This window comes from Calonectris borealis, chromosome 18 (genome assembly GCF_964195595.1).
Source record: "Calonectris borealis chromosome 18, bCalBor7.hap1.2, whole genome shotgun sequence".
Classification (NCBI taxonomy): domain Eukaryota; kingdom Metazoa; phylum Chordata; class Aves; order Procellariiformes; family Procellariidae; genus Calonectris; species Calonectris borealis.
In genome coordinates, this window is record NC_134329.1 from 16269485 (window position 1) to 16290912 (window position 21428).

The 21428-nt window shown below is 37.0% G+C and overlaps 1 protein-coding gene across 8 annotated transcripts in view; it reads right to left on the reverse strand.

Moving 5' to 3' along the window:
* The window catches only part of GLT1D1 (glycosyltransferase 1 domain containing 1), a 64417-nt gene that overhangs the window by 11484 nt on the left and 31505 nt on the right, over positions 1-21428 (reverse strand). For 6 of the 8 annotated variants that reach the window (XR_012676510.1, XM_075168137.1, XM_075168139.1 and 3 more), the window contains 4 exons: positions 20731-20780; positions 13672-13715; positions 12033-12153; positions 4632-4730 (listed from right to left, as the gene is read on the reverse strand). Coding sequence is in view for 6 of the 8 variants with exons in the window: in XM_075168137.1 (XP_075024238.1) it covers positions 4632-4730; positions 12033-12153; positions 13672-13715; positions 20731-20780 (314 nt within the window). In the remaining 2 variants the exon portion in view is untranslated. Of the gene's footprint in view, positions 1-4631; positions 4731-6404; positions 7165-12032; positions 12154-13671; positions 13716-20730; positions 20781-21428 lie in introns of those variants that run through there. The other 2 variants (XR_012676511.1, XM_075168143.1) reach the window with 2 other exon arrangements.

Genomic DNA, 21428 nt, shown 5'->3' on the forward strand with positions numbered 1-21428 from the left:
GGCGTTCAGCTTTAGATAGCAATAACTTCATTTTTCAGGTGCCTCCCTTAACTCCAACTGACTTGCATTTCAGTTGTAGTTTTGTGGTAAGTCTGAAGCATGGGCTCCCACTTGCAGAATGGAGACATTCAGAACTCGGAGCTCTTTCAGAAAATCGAGCATTTAATTTTTCTTTTCTAGAAGCCCATGATATACAAACTACTTACGGTGTGGTAACATGTCTCTTTATCAGCTGTTATGCTGTAAGTATTTGTGCAAGTGATATTTGCACAAATATTTGTGCACTTTCATATTTTGTTGCAGATGTGAAGTAAGCTTCACTTTTGGTGAAAGAGGAGCAAAATTCACAAATTACTTTTCAATTATCAAACATAAGGTTATGCACTTTAGCAGCCAAAATGAAGGAGGTGATATGCTAACTTACTACTTTGGGGGACACCCGTATTTCTAAAAAGCCTTTTGTTCACATACAGAAATGCATATAATTATTATGTATGTGACAGAAAAACATAGTGTAAAAGTTGAACCTCAGTAGTTAGCCACAACCCAGAAAAAACAGGGCAGAAGATCATCTTACGTACATCCAGAACTGATATTACACGTGCCCTTTTTATGAGTAGTACTTCACTTCAAACACGGGCATTTTTTTCAACAGCAACATCCAGAATACATTTTTCTCCTGGTAAATTGACCAATCATCTTTAAAGAAAATGTCAGCTTCTCCATATAGTACCTAAAAGAAATTCTGTATAAAATTTTGCAGAGACCCAGAAATACAGGTATCTGGGAGATAAAGCTAGAAAATGAGTGCACTGAGTAAAAAGAATGAATATTCCTTCAATTACCACGAGAACTACACCGGTGCCGCAGCTCACGCATAATGAAAATAGGATGCATGGTTAATATATTATTTATATAATGAAAGTAAGTCTGCAATTAAACCATTTCATACCAGCTTCAGCAGATAAAAGAACATGATTCTTAAACAACAGAGAATCACCCCAGGGAAGGCAAACGCCAGATGTAAATTCAGAATAGCGACAGATCTACCTAGTGGCAGGCAAAGCTCAGAAGTTAGCTGGCACATCTGTGTACTTCACAGGGCAATGGGCCAGTATTTCTAGGGGAGTATAAACAGTGATTGCTGGCACTGCCAAAAATTGCAAATTAGTCTATTCAGTGTGAAGGTTCAACGGTCTAAAAACTTCAGCTATATTCTGGCTTGAAGCCCTGGTAGAAATGGCATTGACCCATGTTTGGCAGAGGAGACCAATGTACCTTCAATGTATTGCTGCCTGTCCTCAGCTGAGCTGTGTTTCCTTCTTACCACTTCAAAAGTTGTCTTTGCTGACAGTAGTCTTTCCAGGTCCCGCTCTCCCTCAAACTGTGTTTATGCTTGGCCCCTCTCTTATTGGATTTGAAGTTTATTTACCTCCTGTTTAAAGCTCCTTCTGTGAGCTTTTACAGATGCTGAACATATAATTTTGAAACTTAGGATGCTGAATAACTCTTCGTGTCTTGCCCTTTAACATGGTTTTGCGTTAGTTATTGCCCAAAAGCCACTGGCTATTCTTATCTCTCACTTATTTTTCTATTTTAGGTCCCATTAACTCAGTGTCAAATATTGCATAAACTTGTAAATTCAAGTAGTAGCAGGATCAAACGATGACTTAAAAGTAATGTGCACAGATGATGTAGTATCAAGGACAAAACATTTCATAGCTTTTACTTCTACATTAACTGTTTCAATCTGAGTATTGTCTTCAGTGATTGGCACGGCTTTCGCTATTTCCAGTCATGAAGCCTCAGCCTATGTGCAAATGGTTAATAAGGACTACAGTTATGCACAAAATTTTCTACTTTTCTGTAAGCCACAAAAGCTCACTTTCAGCAAGAATAAAAGAAGAAAACCAATAGCATTCACAATTTAAAATGATTCTCATTGTGTAATGGTCAATTTATATCCCTCTAATCTAGCTTTCAAAAAATAAGATAGCCCACAGACCAGACACAATTGCTTATATCTAAGCTAACCTATTGTAAAGCTTTCCCTCCCCAGATCAGTAACAACTTGAAAATAAGCAATGCTTTCTACTCTTGACCTATGATACAGTCTGTATCTCACACAACTAAACTTAGCAACGAAAATTTGACATTTTCTTAAAAATCTTTGGTGGCCCAGATTCTTCAAGACAGAGATGGACTTTCCCAAGCACCTGAATACAATATTAATCTCTCTGTATGATTAAAAGCATTTTCCCTAACTAACCTGCTGCAATTGAGGTTAAAGCAGAAAATAGTTTACCAGACACATAAGATGTCAAAGTAATCAGAGTAACAAAAACCCAGAAAACTTCCTACCAGAATATATGTCTTCCCATCCCTGTTGTCAGACTGAATCTTCTAAGGCAGTACTCAAAGTGCCATGGACAGACTATTCCTTCTTCCAATAATAAAAATATGAGGAATACCTTGAAACTGTAAGTGTTCTAACTTATCACATTTCTTCAATCTAATATAACGCTCAACCTCTGATAGACTGTGTACAGTGGTTTAAAAACTGTATTCGATATGGTTTGGGGAGATAAGGAAACCAGTAAGTGGTTACTTTATCTTTGAAACCATGAGTGACGATGATTGGCGTTCTGAGCTCATCTCTGTAAGAAAGTTTTTCAACAACTCTGCAGTGGGATTAGAGTATTAGCCTGCAAACAAGTATTTTCCTGACCCATTTGCAAACTTTGATAGTTTATAGTTATTTGACACCAATGAAAGTATAAAAGGGCTCTTATTAAATGAGATGCAATTGCTGTTTTACAGAGAAAGCACGGATATTACTTTCCTTTCTAAGATAAGGTAACTGCACAAACATTAGTGATTCCAGTACAAATATCACCTAGGAGCATGATAACTAAGATGGTAATGCAAGTTACCATCTTCACTTAAAAGAGATTCTGTGTACTACTGAGAGAGAATAACGGCAAAAAGGGGTCAACGAGCAGCAGCAGAATAGGGGGGTTTCTGATCTTTGGCACAGCACATTGCAGAGAAGGGAGCTCAGACAGAAGGGGGTTATTTAAGGTATAAACTAAGATTATAGTGTTCTAGACATATTTCTAGACATATTTACAGCCTGTGACTCTAGTTCTGATATACAAGAAAGTCCTTAGCCATTTGTACAGTCACTGATGTCACTGGGACTACTTCTGTGCTTAAAACTGCACTTTCTTTTAAGTGAGGAAGTATATAGCATATTTTTAATTGATCTTGAATTCCAAATAAACACTTGGAATGTAGGATGCTTGGAGATCACAGAAGAGGCTTCTTACAAGGATGTATGATGAAGCTAATTGGGTTTGGTATGAATAATGTATTTGAATTCCAAGCCAAGTATAACCGGCATGTTGAAGGAAACAACAGAATGTATCAGAATTAGTATCAGAAGAGCCATCAGTCCGAGTGTTAAACATGATCATATATCCTTGAAGTTCTGAAGAAGCATATGGAAGTCAATGGGCTTTTTGCAGGGAATACATGTACAAATAATTCTACAAATAACTGTACATCTCAGCCTCCACTAGCCTGGAAGTACCCCATTTCCAAGGGATATTGCAAGAAGAGGGAATACTTCCGCAACAAAATAAATTCCAGAAGTTAACAAAGAAATTTTCTTGTAGAAACCATTGGAAACACTGAATATTCCAGAAAAAAAAAACAACAACCAAACCATGAGCTGCAAGAATTTTTCTATTTAAAAAGCCTCCAAAACTAACAGAGAGAACTCATCTTCCTGAAATACAACTTAATAGGATGCATTAATCACACATTCCACAAAGTAAATAAATATGATACATTTTCTACTTTGCAACGTTATCAAATGGACTATTCTGGTAAGTTTTTTTAATCTTGAGTTGGATAAAAACGTTAAGAGAATCTGTGTCTGAAAGTCATCTTCCACAACATATACGAATATGTAGCAGCAAAGCCATAATGCAGGAAAATATACTGAAATGAAAATTTCCAGCATTTAAATATGCGTAGTATTCCCTTTCTCCCTACTCTTGCTTATCTTCACAGAAACTCCATTTTACCACTTTGCTTAATTTTAGTCATTAGTTATTTTCTGACCGAGCAATATCTTGGACCTAATAATGCTTTATATTAACACTTACTGCTAGAAATTATAGATAAGGTATTATCTAAAACTTCAGGCTCATAGTTCTCTTTCGGTTAGCTACTGCTTGTCTAATATGAGTTCATACGTCAGTTAGTACTTGAAGGGAAATACGACATATGCATAGCCTCCCTTCCAGGGTTTGCCTATGGAACCTTCAAAACTAAAGTGCAACAAGTTGATGAGAACCGAGCCCCATTCAGATGGCAGGCTCTAAAGCAGCAGAGGCTAGAGAAACATTCAGCAAGGCTGACACCTAGTACAAGTTTAGTGAACTGCAAAGTGAATGTGACGACAGCAGAGATTCAAGAAAGGCAATCTAACACCTAGAGGTTCAGGAGAATCTGAGAAAAACTGCTGAGAGTCAAAGCCAAGTTTCCAAACAGACATAAGCATGTAATGGAAAATCAACCTAACTTTTGGAAGGAAAAGGTTTAACGATTTATTGTTTTCTTACCTGGGGATCTGAAAATAGCAGTCCTGTTTCCTTATGTTTTATTATTGCTGCATTCCCAGGAATGTTCCTTGCCAGCACTGGAATATCTAAATCCATTGCCTAGAGGAATATAGAGAAAGGAAACAACAGCTTATTAGGATTCAGGGGTTTTGAGACGTTAATGATGACAATTTTAAAATGAAAAGCAGAAACAACAAACCAAATTTCTTTCCCATCTCTCCAATTTCTTAGTTGAAAAACACCATGTCTAAGGTGATCTCCTACAGGGAAGTTCTCTGAAATAATTTGTTTTTAGAATCACAGAATCACAGAATGGTTTGGGTTGGAAGAGACCTTTGAAGGTCATCTAGTCCAATCCCCCAGCAATGAGCAGGGACATCTTCAACTAGATCAGGTTGCTCAGAGCCCCATCCAGCCTGACCTTGAATGTTTCCAGGGATGGCGCATCTACCACCTCTCTGGGCAACCTGTGCCAGTGTTTCACCACCCTCATTGTAACAAATTTCTTCCTTAGACCTAGTCTAAATCTATCCTCTTTTAGTTTAAAACCATTACCCCTTGTCCTATGTCCTATTTTTGTTAGTCTTGTAGCTTTGAAAATATTATCAGAAGCAATAATCCAGAAAATCAATGGAGAGCTGTTTCATCCTTTATTCTTTTCCACCTCAAAGTATGCCGTTTGTTTCCCATTGGAAGCTCCTGACATATGGTAGGCTTGAAGAGGATAAAATTAAGGTTCAGATCAAAGGTTGTCACTGTAACTCCTACTGTTATTGTGCATAAATAAGAACATTAGTTCATAGCACAAAAAGCCAGTCCTCCCCAAGAAAGTATCTGTTCTCCTGTTCCATTAAAAGACACTTTTCACAGATTTTCTACATTGTGCAGAACTGGAGAGAAGTGGGTAGTTCAATGACAGTGAAGGTGACCATGGAAATCACTTGGCTCCTTCTCCTCAGTTCTGATTCCTACTGGTCATATAGGACTCTGGAAGGAGTTTTTCTTTTGACAGCATCTGTTTCGATAGCCTATCTCGGACTTTGAGCTTTCGGGGAATGCAGGGAAGTATGCGGTGATGCAGCTTCTGACCGAACTAAACCAAGAAGGGGAGAGAAAAGGTTATACTTTCAGAACACATTATGCTTTCAAAATGTATTATCTACAAAGCTACTGGTATGGGACTCCTCAGAGACCAAGGAATGCATCTGAAGAAGTAGGATTTGATTCCACATAAATTATGGGCTGGTTGCTTGGTGTATTTATTAATTTATTTGTATGTTTATCTATGTGTGCATATATGTATACACATAAAAAAAGAAAAGGAAGTGTGGGGTCTCAACATCATAGCATTTCAGGTTGCCTGCAGAATCAGGAGCAGAGACACAGCGCAGCATCTGTTCAAAACTAGTAAACCACTTCCAAGAGACCTACCACCTGGCAACTTTTAAAAATACAGCTTAGATTTTGAAGTAACTTGTGTGCAAACCCTGGCCACTCAGCTCTGTTACTCATGCATATCCTGATCTGAAACTTTAATTACTATTGATGAATTTGGAAGTCTTAAGATGCACTGACTGTAAAACCAGAAAAACTCATATCGTACAATTATCACAGTGTCAAACGAGAAAGAAATTCACTCCCCCAAATCTTCAATCTGTTTCATACTGATTCCCTGTCACTTCAGAGTGAATGCATTTTTAATTACTGTCATTACATTCCCGGATGGAGAGCAATTTTGCTTCAGTCTACATAGCAAGAAAACAAAACTCCAAGGAGAAAACCATGCTTTTTTATAGTTTGGACAAAACTGAAGACAAAAATACCCTGGCTGATAATGTACAGAACCAATTATGTTTTGAACAGTGAGGGACTGCTGTGACTTAGCAACATGTCTTAATAGCTTAAAATATCTAAGAGAAACACTGTTTAAATCACCACTGCAGATGAATTTACTCTGGACAAATAAATTCTATAGTCCTTCTGGCATGAACATCTGCTTTGCAGCAGTTAGCTCTAAAAATAATAATAACCCTTAATGAAATAACCTGTTCTACAGTTTGTTCAGAAACTACTGGATCAGCTGGAGGTAATTCAGACAAATAGATTAACGAACTGAACACAAACCAGAGTAAATAAATGAGAAATATAAAAACCACAGACCAGATTTCTGAATTTATCTAAGCGTCTAAAGTTGTTGAGATACAGCTTTTTTTAAAATAAAAAAAGAGTAATTTTGGTGAGAGGAAATACAGGTTTTGGTCATCCACAAATTATTTTGTCATTTGCTCTGACTTCGCTGTTAAAAAAAAAAAAAAATCTGTTTTCCAAAGGTAGTTTTACAAAATCATATGATGATAGTATCTACTTATCAGTACAGCAAAGTTCATAGAACTTCAAAGTTCACCCAGGAAATGAGAGATACTGGTGCCCCACTCTGCCTGACAGGTTTTGAACCCGCAGGTCGAGGAAGTTGCTTTTGGCTCTAATTACCAACCACAGACCTAACACGGGGGTTCCACAGAGGCACCAACATCTGAAAGAGACAGAATTTCTGATTCAGCAATTTTTCAGCCCTTCCTATTGACAGGCTTAAAAGCCCTTGTGTTCAGTCTGCTGGCTGTTGATCTCGTTCAAACACGTTCAATGAGCAGGGAATGAAGATATTTTACTTGAACTTCTGAACTGAAAATCAAGAGTTTGATAGTGGCAGTGAAGTGTGTCAGCGTTCATCGTCACCTGCCTAAGGCCCTCTCCTCACCTCTCTGTACTTCTCCTTTTAAAAAACAAAACTGTAACAGTATTTCAGGTCTGGCTACTTTCCAAACAAGTCCATTCAAGGGAAAGAGCACCATTAAAAAAAAGAAAGAAAGAATGAAAAAAAAACCCACACAAAACACAGCACAACCAGCCCAGGACTGATGGTTGGAAGTGCCGCTATCCCCAGTTACCTGCGAGACAGAGAAGTTTGGATTCGAGCATGTCATGCGGTGAATAGTGGACACTGTCCGTTGGGCTGCACATCGATAGTGATCATCAAATACGTGAGTGTCCTGTGGCCGTTCAGTGTTGGGCTGTACCTGGTGTGTGTGTGATTGCTCAGGCCGGCACAGTATTGCTGTCCTGCAGTTCAGATTGAACTGCATACCAATGAATTATAGCTACTGAAAGACAGAGCAGATGGCCAAATACATAAGATAAGGGGCTGGCTTTATACCAGCTAGCCTTAAACAAATGGATTGGGCTGTAAATAATTACTGCATGAAGTGGCTTAGAATTTAATTTAGATACTTAGTCTATTTTTAAGCAGTAAAAAAAATCATTTGTATTGTTGAAAATATGTATAATTTACTGACCTAGGTTCCACAAATAATAGCATAAAATAACATTTTAGTCCATTGGCCATCTGTTTTGTTACATTACTCTGACTGCAAATGTGTTTTAATGCTATTTCAGAAGGATGCAGGGTGTAAATTTCAGCTTTGGAAGCATGTTACATAATAAGCATTTCTAACCAGCAGTACAAGGCTTATAGAGTAAATACAGGTTTTATTTACTATTTTGTCTTCTGGATTGTCCCTCATTTTCTTCCTCCTAGCCTGTGCATGTTTTCGTTGGCCCCTCTTCAATTTTACTGCTTGACAACATCCGTTTATTTTTATTTTTTTATTTTTATACTTTGCTATGGCTTATATTCCAAACTACTAGGCCTGTACTTCATGTTGTCTGAGACTGGATTTTGCCCTACAGCAGAATAGAATCTGGCCGTCTTCCTTTTCTATGATGATTTTTTTTTAATTGGCTTTTTTTGGTAAAAGCATAACAATCTAATGATTTTTACAACAGTTGGAATACTCTTAAGAGCACAGAAGTACTCTGAAGAAATGGTACTGGAGTCAAACCCTTTTTCTTACAACTACATAGAGAACATATAAAATTTTCCAGTAGTAGTGCCTCTTTCACCATCACATGCCCAGGAACATGCAGAACTCCTGAGTTTTCTGAGGAAGAGATGTATTTCAAACGCTTGCTATAATGCTTGTTTTCTCTTCTTCAAATGCCAAACAAAAAAAGAGATCGGTTAAGCAAAATCTCTGAGATATCTGTACTAGATGACAAAGTAATTAGTTATGGTTTCTAGCTCTTTCATACCTTAAAGCAAGTTGAAATAGATATGATTATATATTTATCTCATTTATCTATTATATATTTATCTTATACTAAAATACTGTTTACGGATTCATGACCTTGTTAAATTTTGAACTTTCAAGAGAATGAAAGTTGCATTTCCAAATTCAAGCAAGATGTTATCTCCAGCCTAGGACCAAAAGGTTTTTAGACATAGTTTTCTGCCTTATTAATTTAACAAGATCCTAACAGATGGCCCTTCCTACTGCTGGCCATCTCAAGCAGGGACTTGACTTTATTAGATTGACACTTCCTGAGAGAGAGAGATTTTTACAGTAGGATATTTTATAAGCATGTCATCAAATCCCACTGTACAACTGTCTAGTAAACAGACACAGAATACCAAACCCCTTATAACTTTAGAAGAAGAATTCAAACAGGTCTGAGGTATTAAAAAGGGCAAGCTTCAGACAGTTTCTCAAGAGATAACTAAAGACCTAATTCTGCTTGTAGAAAATCCTGACTCAGCTGGGACCAGAGCTGTTGTCTCACAACACCTGTGCCCTGTCTATTGGACTTTCCTTCCTATAATGCAAGATTTCAGTTTGCACCTCTAATTGGTAACTCATTTGCTTGTAACCAATATGCACCTGAACTAGCATGCGCAGGCTTCTGAAAGCATGTCAGCTCTTTTTATCCCTGTTACATGACTTCCATGATAAACTCCAAGTTATGAGTTATCAGTTCAAAGATCAGGCTGTTCTTCCTCCACTATTCAACAACAAGGCAATATAGGACTGAGGCTGGTGGAAAGACGTGGGTTACACCTATGGTTATAGATTTTCCAGGAGGAAATATTCCACCTCAGAATATTTGAAATTGCATTTTATCTTCAACACGTGATTATGCATGATCACAAAACAAACCTGACTATTAGGTTTGACATTATTCCACCAATGTAATAATAGAAGAAAGGAGAGCAGGATATTTTTCTCTTCTTTTTATGAAAAACTTACCATGTGCAAGGAAATAGCTAACAGCCTACTATAGGTCAAATCTTGCACTTAGAAGAGAGAATTTAATTTTTGCACTATGGTCAATTGCCAGTTTATTTTAGCATGTTTAGCTGTTAAACTCAGATTAAGACTTAAAGGTAGATTAGATGTTGATTAACTTTGTTTTTAGTAAAGGTAGTGTCTTCAGTAGAATTAAACGTAATCATAAGACTAGCCTAGGACATGATATGCACAGTTACATGTAAGATAAAAAAGTAATACTAACTAATCTACTATATATGCATAAAAATACATATATATAAAAATAAATTCAACATGAAAAATTAAAATTAATACTTCTTGATGATTCATCCTAATATAATCTTTTCTGATGTGAGAAAAACATCAAAATGGAGGAAGCTAACGTTGCAAGTGTATATAAAGGCATCCTGCATAGAATGCTCTTTTGCCAGAATAGTCTTATAATTCTTAGAGAAAGAAGAGAAATATAACAGGAAGTATTTACAATTCTGTTCGTGTAGTAATTTTCAGTGAGAAGAACAGTTGTTGTAGGGGGTTCTTTTTTTTTTTTTTTGACAGGCTTGGGTATGAATTGGGAATAAATTACTCAACATAACTGTGTATGGAAACTTAAAGGAACAGCTTTGCATTAGTGGTGGTATTTGACTATTTAATATCCCTGATAGGATAATCAAATAGTTCAGCCACATAGAGAAGAGCTCAAATAAAAACCTTCCTTGTTGATTTAGTCTTATCAGACTCAAAATTTGTCAGAATTGCAATTTCAAAAGAGAAGAGCAAAAATCAGTAATTCCTGAAGCAGGCTCAACATTACTTCTGAAGTAAACTGGCATTATCTTTTTGCTTTGAGTTACCACGTATTTGTTAAGACACAGAACTTACAAGATTGCTTCCTCTCTTCATAAAAGCTAGGCAAAGTGCCTTTTAACTGCTCAAAGCTGATGGGAAAATTTTGGGGGAAACTATACCAATTGTCCCGTCAGTCCTGAGTTTGCGTAACAATTTGTATCAGGGCAAGCACACTTCCACTTCTGTTGCAGATGCTGTATCTCTTCACAGTCTTTCTGGTTAGCTTTTCCCCTCCCCTTTTTCCTTCCTTTCTAGCTCACTGACACTCTCAGGAAATAAATCAGATGATTGTTTTTTGGTCAACTGTTATGTGAGTAGTCCTGAAGGGAACACGTAACTGGTGAGGAGGAGGCGACAGTTACTTAACTTTTATTTCTCTGAGTCACTGGCTTAGTTGTGGCTGTGTACTGTGTTGGTACACTCCATTTCATCTCAACTACCGAACATACAAAATTTGTCTAGCCTGCCACACTGATAACTTGGAAATGTCACAGTCTGTAGTAATTGTTGTTTATAGAGTATTGTTGCTGTGAAACAGCATCTGCTTCCACCTCTGAGCATTGGCATTTTAGAAAGGAAATACACATTTGCTATCTTACCATCACCTAACTTTCATAATTCTTACAATGCTCCCTTAGTTCTTACTTATGAAGGAATTTCAGATGTGTGGAAGAAAAGCATGCTGAAAATGCAACATGTGATTACCCATTAGAAACAGGAGATTCATTAATACAAATTATGTAGTAGTTTCTGTGATCTTCTGAGGTCATCACGAACCAACATTCAGCAGTCACCAAAAAAAATGGAATAGTAAAAGGCATCTGCCCAAAGAACTTCCACTTTAAATACATTTATTTTTTTCCTAGAGAGCATCTGATACTAACCAGTGCCCTACTTTGACAGGTATGAAATAAACCTGGTTATTAACTTTCAATAGTGATGGCAAAAAATTAACCGAGCACGTCATTCATTCATTAATCATTTCAGAATTAAATAACCAAATACAGCTCTTAGATTGCTGTTTGAAAGGATGTAAAAATAAATGAAAGTCTATTCTAGCAACATTATAGGGAAGTGGATGTTGAATCAAGAATAGTGACAACCCCAGTAAATCAAAATGATTCTTATATCTCAGGTCTGTATTGTTAACTTAAGAGGATTGATAAAATTACATTCTGTCCTTTAAAAAATAAATAGACAAAGTAAAAACTTGTCAGTTCAAAGGAAGAAAACCTTAATTACTAACACTTGCAAAAAGAAATATTTTAGTTTTGTCTTCACTAGCTTTGAAACATGGACATAAAATGTTGACACACATTTCCAGTGATAAAAGGCGATTTCAGATTCACTGTAACCTCACTGAAAAACCTTACCGCTAAGATGCAATTACCTCCAGAATTGCAGCAGACATCCCCTCTGAAATGGAGCTGTTCACCACAGCAAAGCACCTTTTCATAGCAGCATGAAGATCATCTTGTGGCATCTCCTGTAATAAATGTACTCCAGGTGCCCTAGAAATAAAATGCACACAAGTAGGACACCTCCTAAGAACGTGCTCTAACAATTCTTCCTAAAACTTAGGGCAATGATGGAAGGTGGTCAGAGCAATTCAGGCATAGTTCTGACGCTAACAATCATTCGCCTATGGGCAAGCCACTTTACCATGTTTTCATTCGCTTTCTATCTGTAAATGCGGTTATAAACTCAGTACAGTATACATTGCTATATGCCATTTCATTGTCTGTTGTTCTGAAGTTTTATAGTTGATCACTTAACATCGTGCTCTGTTAACCACAATCAGTCTCATAAATGAAGGAGCTGAGTTCAATGGATAGGGGTGCAATGTTCCCTTAAAAAATTTGCGTAATACAGGGAGGATGCATGCAGAGATTTATGAAAAACACACAGTTTAAATACTTAGGGAAATGGAGCGCGATCATCAGAATGGTCAACTGCAGGAGATGCTGACTTTTCAGCTGCTGGCTTTTGAGGATGGAATGTGGTTCTGAAAGATCTCTTCTGCTTCCTCTTTTATTATAAGCACTCTTCTGTTCTGAAGGGTTACATTTCTACTGTCCTCATCTTCCTCAGATTAATGAAGGTCAATCAAATCAAGGGTGATGGGTGGAAAAATAGGGTAATTAGGTGCTCAGTCTCAGATGAAGTGAATGAGATCTTTAAGACTGGTGATCATTTTTGAAAAGCCAGCATCTCCTCCACTTGATGAGCCTGCTCCTGCCTCTTTAACCTCAACAGGAGATCACTAAGCCAGACGGAAACACAAGTGCATTTGTCATTAAGACCAGCTCCCTGTCAACTAGACTTTGTTAAACATTGCTTTTCTGATTGTGCAGTAACATCCAGCTTCTGTAGAGATAAATAACTATATCAATTGGAGTATAAATGCATGATGACAGGAGTCATGTTCCCCATGAATAACCTGATAGAAAACAAAAAACATTATCTCTTGCTCCAAAAATGGAATTGCAAACCACATATTTTATGCAGATTTTATTATCAGATATTATCAATCAGAGATAATATGGTGATTCTGTTCAAGTCAGACAATTCTAGGTTCTGCAGACACCCCAAAAAATCTCGTTTCTCTACATTTATATCCTTCAACCAGGCATATAAACTAGGGACAGAAAAAAGCTATACAGGGTTATCTGGTCCATCTACTCTTTTACCAACCAACAGCAAGCATGCAAAATCTTGCAGAAGCCAGGATGAAAGAAAGCATTAAAAGATCCAAAAGAATAATAAATATAAATCACACTAAATCGGATGTGATTTAACACAAAACATGAAGAGATCTATTGGTTATTCTAAAATTTAAGATGTGTAGAATACCTAGTCTGAGAATGTTACATGCCAAACAATCAGTACACATTTATTAGTCATATAGAGAGTTGTGCATGTATGTTCGTTTGTATTTACAAAAGAGCATTTACACACATGATTTAAAAAGCTAGTCAGCCAACTGCTTTCACTTGGAGCAGATAAAAGGCTTAACATTAACTTCTTACCTTTTAACTTTTTCCGTAACTTCACTTGTAAAAAGTGGATCAACCTAGAAATGAATATACATACTTACATGGCGCTACTTTAGCACTATAGCATATGTTCGAAATACTCCGAAAAGAAAAATAAATTTTAGCATATTTTTTACTAAAATATTTAAATGCATGAATATGCTGAGCTTTAAAATCATACCACAGATCTGTAACTTGGTAGTTACATTTGACTCTTCAGACACACACTCTCGTGAGTGACCGACACTTAGAATATCCAGCTAGGACGGTGAGTGCACAGTATAGCAGAGTGTGAATTGACTGCTCCACTCTAAACCTTCAGGTGACTACTCTAATGCAGCTTTGGGCTACTGTCAGAAGGGGAGGTTCCATTTCTTCCCCCCTGACATCCCTCTGGCTGCAGGTTCTAATTAGAGCTAGATCTAGTTAACATGAATGACTGTTTTCAGCTGACTCTGCTAAGGCTAACATGATTCAAATGACCGATTTGACAACTTGCTCTCTAAGAGGGGAACAATGCGCTGACGTGCCAAGCAATTGTCCGTCCCTTTATGTATGGAGTAACCAACGTGAGGAAGGAAAGTTCACAAGCAATCCGCATGTAAACTGAGATATCAGAGATAGATGTTATGCATGGACAGAAACATTTGTTTGAAAACTAATAAACACAAAATTCTAAAATATAGTCTAACATGAAGGCATGCTTGAGTTATTAAAAAGTTGTCTAAGCTGGGTAATTAACTCCAGCAGGTTTATTTACAAAGCTTAACTATGTCTGCTATTTTCATTTAACATGATTAAAAGAAATAAACAGAACTTGGAAATCCTTAACTAGACATGAAGAACAGAACTAGACTTTTTTTATTAAGGCTGACTGACTACATTACATTAATTTATGATAGCTTGCACAGCATGCAGCAGTTGTAAGTACTGGGAACAACATGGCTTTTTTTTTTAATGCATGTTAATATTTTGGTTTTGGGGTGGTTTTTTTCCACATTATGAGATAGAGAACACTCACAAGGCATTTTAGAAAACTCTTTTGGAAAAAAGTCAGAATTTATTTTGTAACTATGATTGTGCACTTTGAACACAAGATTAACTATTTCATGAAAACAGGGCTTCATAAATTAAAAGATTCAAGTGAATCACTCTTACACTAAGGAATGAATTCCTACTGAATGCAAGAAATAAACTGCATAACTGGCGTTGGACTAGATGGCCTTTAAAGGGCCCTTCCAACCCAAACTATTCTATGATTCTATGATAACTGCTTAAGAAAGTATTTTTGGTAATAGCAGGGGGGAAAATCAAGTGCCCTGTCGTGAAGCACTACCTGATCCTATTGACAGAGTATGATAAAGATCCATACACTAAACCACTATGCCATGTCACAGGTTCCTTGGATATTTCATACTGAACTTCACAATTCCTATTTCTACATAAATATCTTTTCAGCTTTTTCCCCAAAGTACTATTCTGATGCTGAGTTCCTCTCATGAGGAACTATACTCCGTTTCCATTAAAATCAATGGAGTACTTGCAAGTGATGTAATGAGCAGCGGGATATGGTCTTTTGCTCTTCTACCTTTAGAAGGATGAGAAAAACTACAGCCTGTGACTCACAAAATTTGTAAGATATTAATTTCTATCCCATCTACTTCTGTGGAAGCCAAGAAATTGCCATCTGCCTCATAAACAGAACAATCCGTTAAGCTGTATTCTTCTATTGGTAGCTATTCCAAGAAGCCTGGCCTGAATATGAGAATTCAGTTAAAATATTACTTTCAGGATGGGTGTAGCAATGACTTAGAGAAGTGATCCCCCTGAGCTACATTTAGGAACTTGAGGGGGCACAGTTATCTAACCACAAGCTCAATATAACAGAAATTAGATACAACATAAGCTGTTCAGTAAGTTGGAAATGCACTTAAAAGATGTGAATGCTTCCAAAGCCAACTGACTATGGCAGGATGCCTAGCAACTGAGCACAGTCTCAGAAAAAGCTACTGAAAAGAAAAGTAAGTTACTTCCACCCAAAATGTCTCCATGATCCAGTTCTTCCACAGGTAGAGTGTTTGTTGCCACATTTTTTTTTTTTACCTATCAACATAGGAGGCAAATACGATCATCAGTTACCTATCATGTTTTGTTAAAAAATCATCCATCCAGAGGAAGAGCCTTCAGAGAGCTGCACGTTTCATCAGTTTAGCAGAGATCAGAGGAAGGCAGCTTGCGTAGTATGGGTAGTTTCTACCAGAACAGATGAGATAAGATGACACATGGGAAGGGGAGTGGGCACATAGCAAGAAACCACACCTAAAGGACCAGATACGCTATTCAGGAAGTTCTACTCTGCTGACGGGCAAAGAAGCATCTGAGACATGTTTGACAGTGCAGAAAGTCACAGATCAAACGCTGCACAAAGATGAAGGTGCCTGTTAAGCACAGGGCCTACCATGATCAAAATCTAGGAAATCTTCTATAAACACATGATACTAAATTGCTGTCGTATAAAAATTAACTCAGACAGAAGCAATGGTCCGGAAACACTTCATTATAATGCTGCGATTACTGTGGCCCTCTAGACTTGGTAGGGAAAAACAGGTCTTAGTACATTTAAAGTTCTGTCAGAATACCACCCAGAGTACTCAAGAGTGAAAAGCTCTATCTGCACGCATATTCAATACGGATAGGAAGAATTTGCTCAATTGCTCAGGTTTGTGAGGTTTTGGCAGCATCACTGTGAAAGGAAGCAGCTTTATTCATGGCAGCAGGTGACCTCACATTGCAATTTTTAACCTGTCGACTGTTGAATAGGCTAGGAAGACTGAGCTCCCCCTACAACTGAAAACACAACTGTTGTCTGCAATGCCACACAATTTGCCTGCAGCAAATACACCAGAAATACAAGATCCTTCCGAACATATTAAACTCTGCCATTCTACTTCATCTTTTCCATATTCTAAATGCTTAAGGAAATTCAGTGTCTTCTGGCTTAACCTGTAGCTCTACTACTGCGATTTGGGACAATTAACAACTTGTAAAAAATACAGTTTTAATTCAGCTGAAACAATTTGGCAACTAGGATCAAATTAGCAAAACTTCAGGCCTAAAAACAAATATAGAACCTGTTTAAGAAATATTGGAACAGCTCATTTCAACATTTCTAACAAAAGTTTCATTTTCAGGGAGTTTTTCTTGAAGAACAAGCAAAGGTTTAGAAGAGTTGTCAGCTTAATGGTAGCTTTTAAAAAAAAATCTCACTGAGTAGGACACTTATTCAGGATGTAGCTGGCAGAATTTCATATTCCTCAGCAGGCTAAAGAATTTGAAATCGTATCTGTGACTCCTATCTGATGTTCCTAATTATTGTGCTCTAGGATATTCTGGAGCAGGTTATTAGACTTCCTCGTTGCTTAGTTTAGTTGTGTCAACAGCTGTTTCATTTTAGAACTAGCCCAGAAAACATACAGTAGGTAACAACCATCCATTATAAAGAGATGGGCTACCTGACCCGATAGGTCTCTCCATCTGTGGAGGCAGATATTCAACTAAAACTGCCTCAATAGGCATGGAAAGAAGTTGGACAGATGAAAAATAGCTGTCAATGAAAAACAGTATCATTACAAACCCAGCAATATTCTGTACTGTCTACAAGAACAGTTAAGAATTACGCAGAGAGTACAAAGTGGGCTTCAAGAGGTTACCCAATAACTGGATGCAAGTTTTGTGGCCTTTTTTCAAGTTTCATAAGCTTCTATTCTTGGAATACAGAGCTGCTGAAAATTAGCTATTGTTTCAAATTTTATTACAGAAATGAACAAAAGGAAAACCGGAAGAGGAAAAATGTTAAAAATTTTACATTATACAGGACCCAATCCTGCAACATTACTTACATTGCACCATTTGAGACAATCATGCATAGCAAATGTAAGGAAAAGGTTATAATCTTATGGAAGCAAAGCAGAAATGAGCGTGTGGGCCTTTTGTTCTTTATATTCTTAATTAATATAATCTTAATAGGCTTTTTAAAAATATTCACAATGAATATGACTTGCTTCACAGATAATGGCACTGATTTTAAGATTTTGTGGTTTGAGAAGTAACATGAATAGGAAAAGTACAGCTAAATACCAATAGAGCTGAGATTTATTTTCATCCTTTAGCTGAGATTTATTTTCATCCATATTTTAGTACTATGGGAGAAATATGTTTTTAAATGTTTTAAGGAGGTTCAGTCCTTGATCCCACCTATGCACTGCCACAGGGTTACTTCTGGTAGCTTGCTGTAAAGATGTTAGCCTATGAAAAAGTGAAGCAAATTTAAAAAGATGACTAAAATGTTTAAAATCCTCACTGGAGGCAGCGAGTGCATCTTTTGATTCTAAGGCACAGCTTCATTACACCTGCTCTAGATTTGCCTTCCACACCAGTTCACTTCCAAATCATTTTGTGTATTAGCATGGGAAAAAGCACAGATAAAATAAAAATGTAAAAACAGCTTTAAAAATAAAATTCTATGTCACAAAATCTACAAAGTACAAAACTGAATGAGAAAATAGAAAAATAGTTCTTATTTGCCTATTCAGTTTTTATTTATTTTCCTATAAAACAGACTGCCTGCAAATTTTCAGGTTCATGTGAAGATGAACCAGAGATGAGACTTACAGAGAGACACGAACACATTACCCAGATGAAACAGTGAAGCTTTTAGTACCCTTTCAGCATCAGCACGAGTTTGTTTCAGCTGCCTACTCTTACCTTTTCCACTGCTTAGATTAAGACTACGGGCTGCCTTTTGAAGACTTCTGCTGCTACAGATATACACGTTGCACAACGGATTTCTTTCTCAAAAGTCCTGCAATTAGTTTTGTTAGTTTAGCGTAAAGTATTTCCTTTGACATAGGCAACATACGAGAAGCAGAAGAAGCAGAACAGTCTCCCTGCAGCTCTACCTGGTCCCTGTGCAGGGCTGTGGGAAGCTGTGGGAATGAACTTCATTTTGCACAGAATTAGGAGAAGCACTTCGGTGCCTCAGAGGCATCTTTGCCCCTCTCCCTCACCAACTTACAGTGCAGTCGCTACCGTTGAGGATCTGGCCCACAGCAAATACCGTGCTAGCAAATATTTAGGTAGGGTACTGGTTAGACTGCGATTTGGGAAATATTCATCTTTCTCTCATGGTTCTGAAAATAACAATGCATTTTGCACTTTTTCAGCACTGTACTTGACAGAAATCATAAAAACATTTACATGTTCATGGATGGGTCCTTTTCTGCAGGTGAAATCAGACAGATCTCAAAGTGGAAATAACTGGAAACAATGGTGGATACTCAAACACCAAGTTTTAAGAGACCATTAGACAAGAAAAGACTGGCAGAAAATTTATGCAGCCCTTTACTCCCTGTTAAGCATTCAGAACAGATTCAGACTTGGCTGAAGTGGTGCATGCTTCCTTCTTCAGAGAAGTTCAGTCTTGTTACTTCCTCAAAAATCATGCTACTTCATTTAAAAATGACGGGGTGGAGTTGGGAGGGTTCAATAGTTTTTCTTGTTTATCTTCATGCTTCATAAGCCCAAATTTTCAAACCTTTCTCCACAACTAGAAGATTATTTCATAATAAGGACTGTGGCAGTTTTGATTTTAAACTGTTTCAGGAGCTGGCGCTTCATGAAAAGCAAACCATTGCTGAGAAACTCATGACAACATTTTGAGATGGCAACCCAACTTTTACGTTTTACCTAAAGAGAGCTAGCAATCACAGAAGAGCTGCCATTTAACTGATTGACCCAGTTGTGAAAAGAGAGAATTACAAGTTGTAACTTCCAAATTTGTTAGACAGGATCTTTATGACTTAGGGGTAAAAAATGAAATCTCACATTAATATTGGCCAGCACTTTTACTAAAATACATATAATTCATTTGGAAGGAATGATACCAACTCTAAGCTTAATCTGAGATGTGGACATATAAGAACAACTCAGTTTCTGAGTTAATTTATTTTATTCAACCCCACCTTCCCTCTCAGGTATCTGTATCCCAGGCTTTAATGCACTCAGATTCTAAATGTGAAACAGACTTCACCAATTTTATTTGTCAGCTCAAGCTCTGTCCTTGCTGTCTGGTGTCAGACAGAAACCTAACATCATTTTGCACCTGCTGACAACTGTTAATTGTGTACGAATTGAGACTACCAGAAATGGCAGCAAAATCTAAATGGAATGAACAAAGACGCAATCCTCCACGTGAACAGAAGATGTAAGAACAGGGATAATGAGCATCTGATATCACCTTCACAATATTAAAAATCCTCATTAACAATACCTGCTAAAAAAATTCTTCTAGATGGCAACTGTTGCCTTTCAAAATATTTGATCGGTTCATTTGCAAATTATTCATATTGAAATAGGCATTTCTAATATTTTATTTGCAAGAGTTCACATTTTTAGTACTTTCTGATTCTCTAAAAAATTTTATACTATCCCACAGGAATAAAAACAGAAGCCAATATTAAAACCCAAATATTCTGATACTTTTTAACTTCAGAAGTTGCTTCTGTAGTCCAATGAAACATTAAATTGTTCTAAAAGACCATAATAGACAAAAAAAAATCTGTATATGTAAAACAAATCTACGGCTGCTGTAAACTATTTTAGTGCTATTGATAACAGTTTGCATTACTAAAAATCTAACTGAATAGAGCTGGGCTATCTCAGTGCATATCCTCTTAGAAAAACCCTCTCAGCTGCTTTCCCTCTTGCAATGCAAAAGCAGAGCACGTGCTGAGTGAGGAGGCCTTTTAGCTGAGAGCAGAACTCTGAACTTTGGAAGTCCCGAGCACTGGAATTGCTTCCACTTCCACAGTTTAGACCTGTTGTGAACAGCCTTTACAATGCTAGGTTTGTACCTTCTTATCTCTGTAACAGTTAGAAGTCCTCTGACACAGATTCAGTTTGGAAAGAATTATTACAATATTCAGATGTGAGTAAATGGAAGTATTTAGGAATAAACACACAAATGAAATAAAAATTAAAACAACAACAACTTACTGCAGGTCCAATTATGCCCAGATGGACACTGGGATCCTTTCTGTGCCAATCTAAAACAGAAGAGCAACATCTTTTTTATTAATCAAAATTATTAATTTTTAATTTAATTTAATTCTTTCTCTGAAATCAATGTAAATAGCTGCATGAATAAAGAAGGATTAGGGAAATATTGTATTACAACTTAAAAGACTGAATGTGTACCAGATTTCATGCTCAGCCCTCACATTACTCCTCAGAATTCAAATGATTAGCATATCTGAAAGTTAGTATTTAGCATTTCTGCTTCATGCAATCTCTTATGATTCAGAGGTTATTTAATTAAGCTCAGATATTACTTTTGAATCATCTCAAGAAAACAATGCTCTATATAATGCAGTGACTATGGCCACTAAGACAAAATTTTTTGAATTTTTTCCTATGTAAAGGAACATGTGGAAGCAACTGCAACCACTACAATTAATACTCAGTTATATGCACAAGAGAAATCTGCTGCTCTTTCAGTACTAGAATAGAACAAAACCAGTTACTTGACTTTAATAAACTACATTTGTTACTAAGCATCACAAGGTGGTAAAGGCTTATAAAAGTAAGCTGAGTAGTGGAGGCTAAATTTCCAACCTGGAATACCTGAACCTTTGACAGACCCAAACAGGACCTGGCAAAACACTCACCTATGTGACTATGAGAAGAATTCAGCC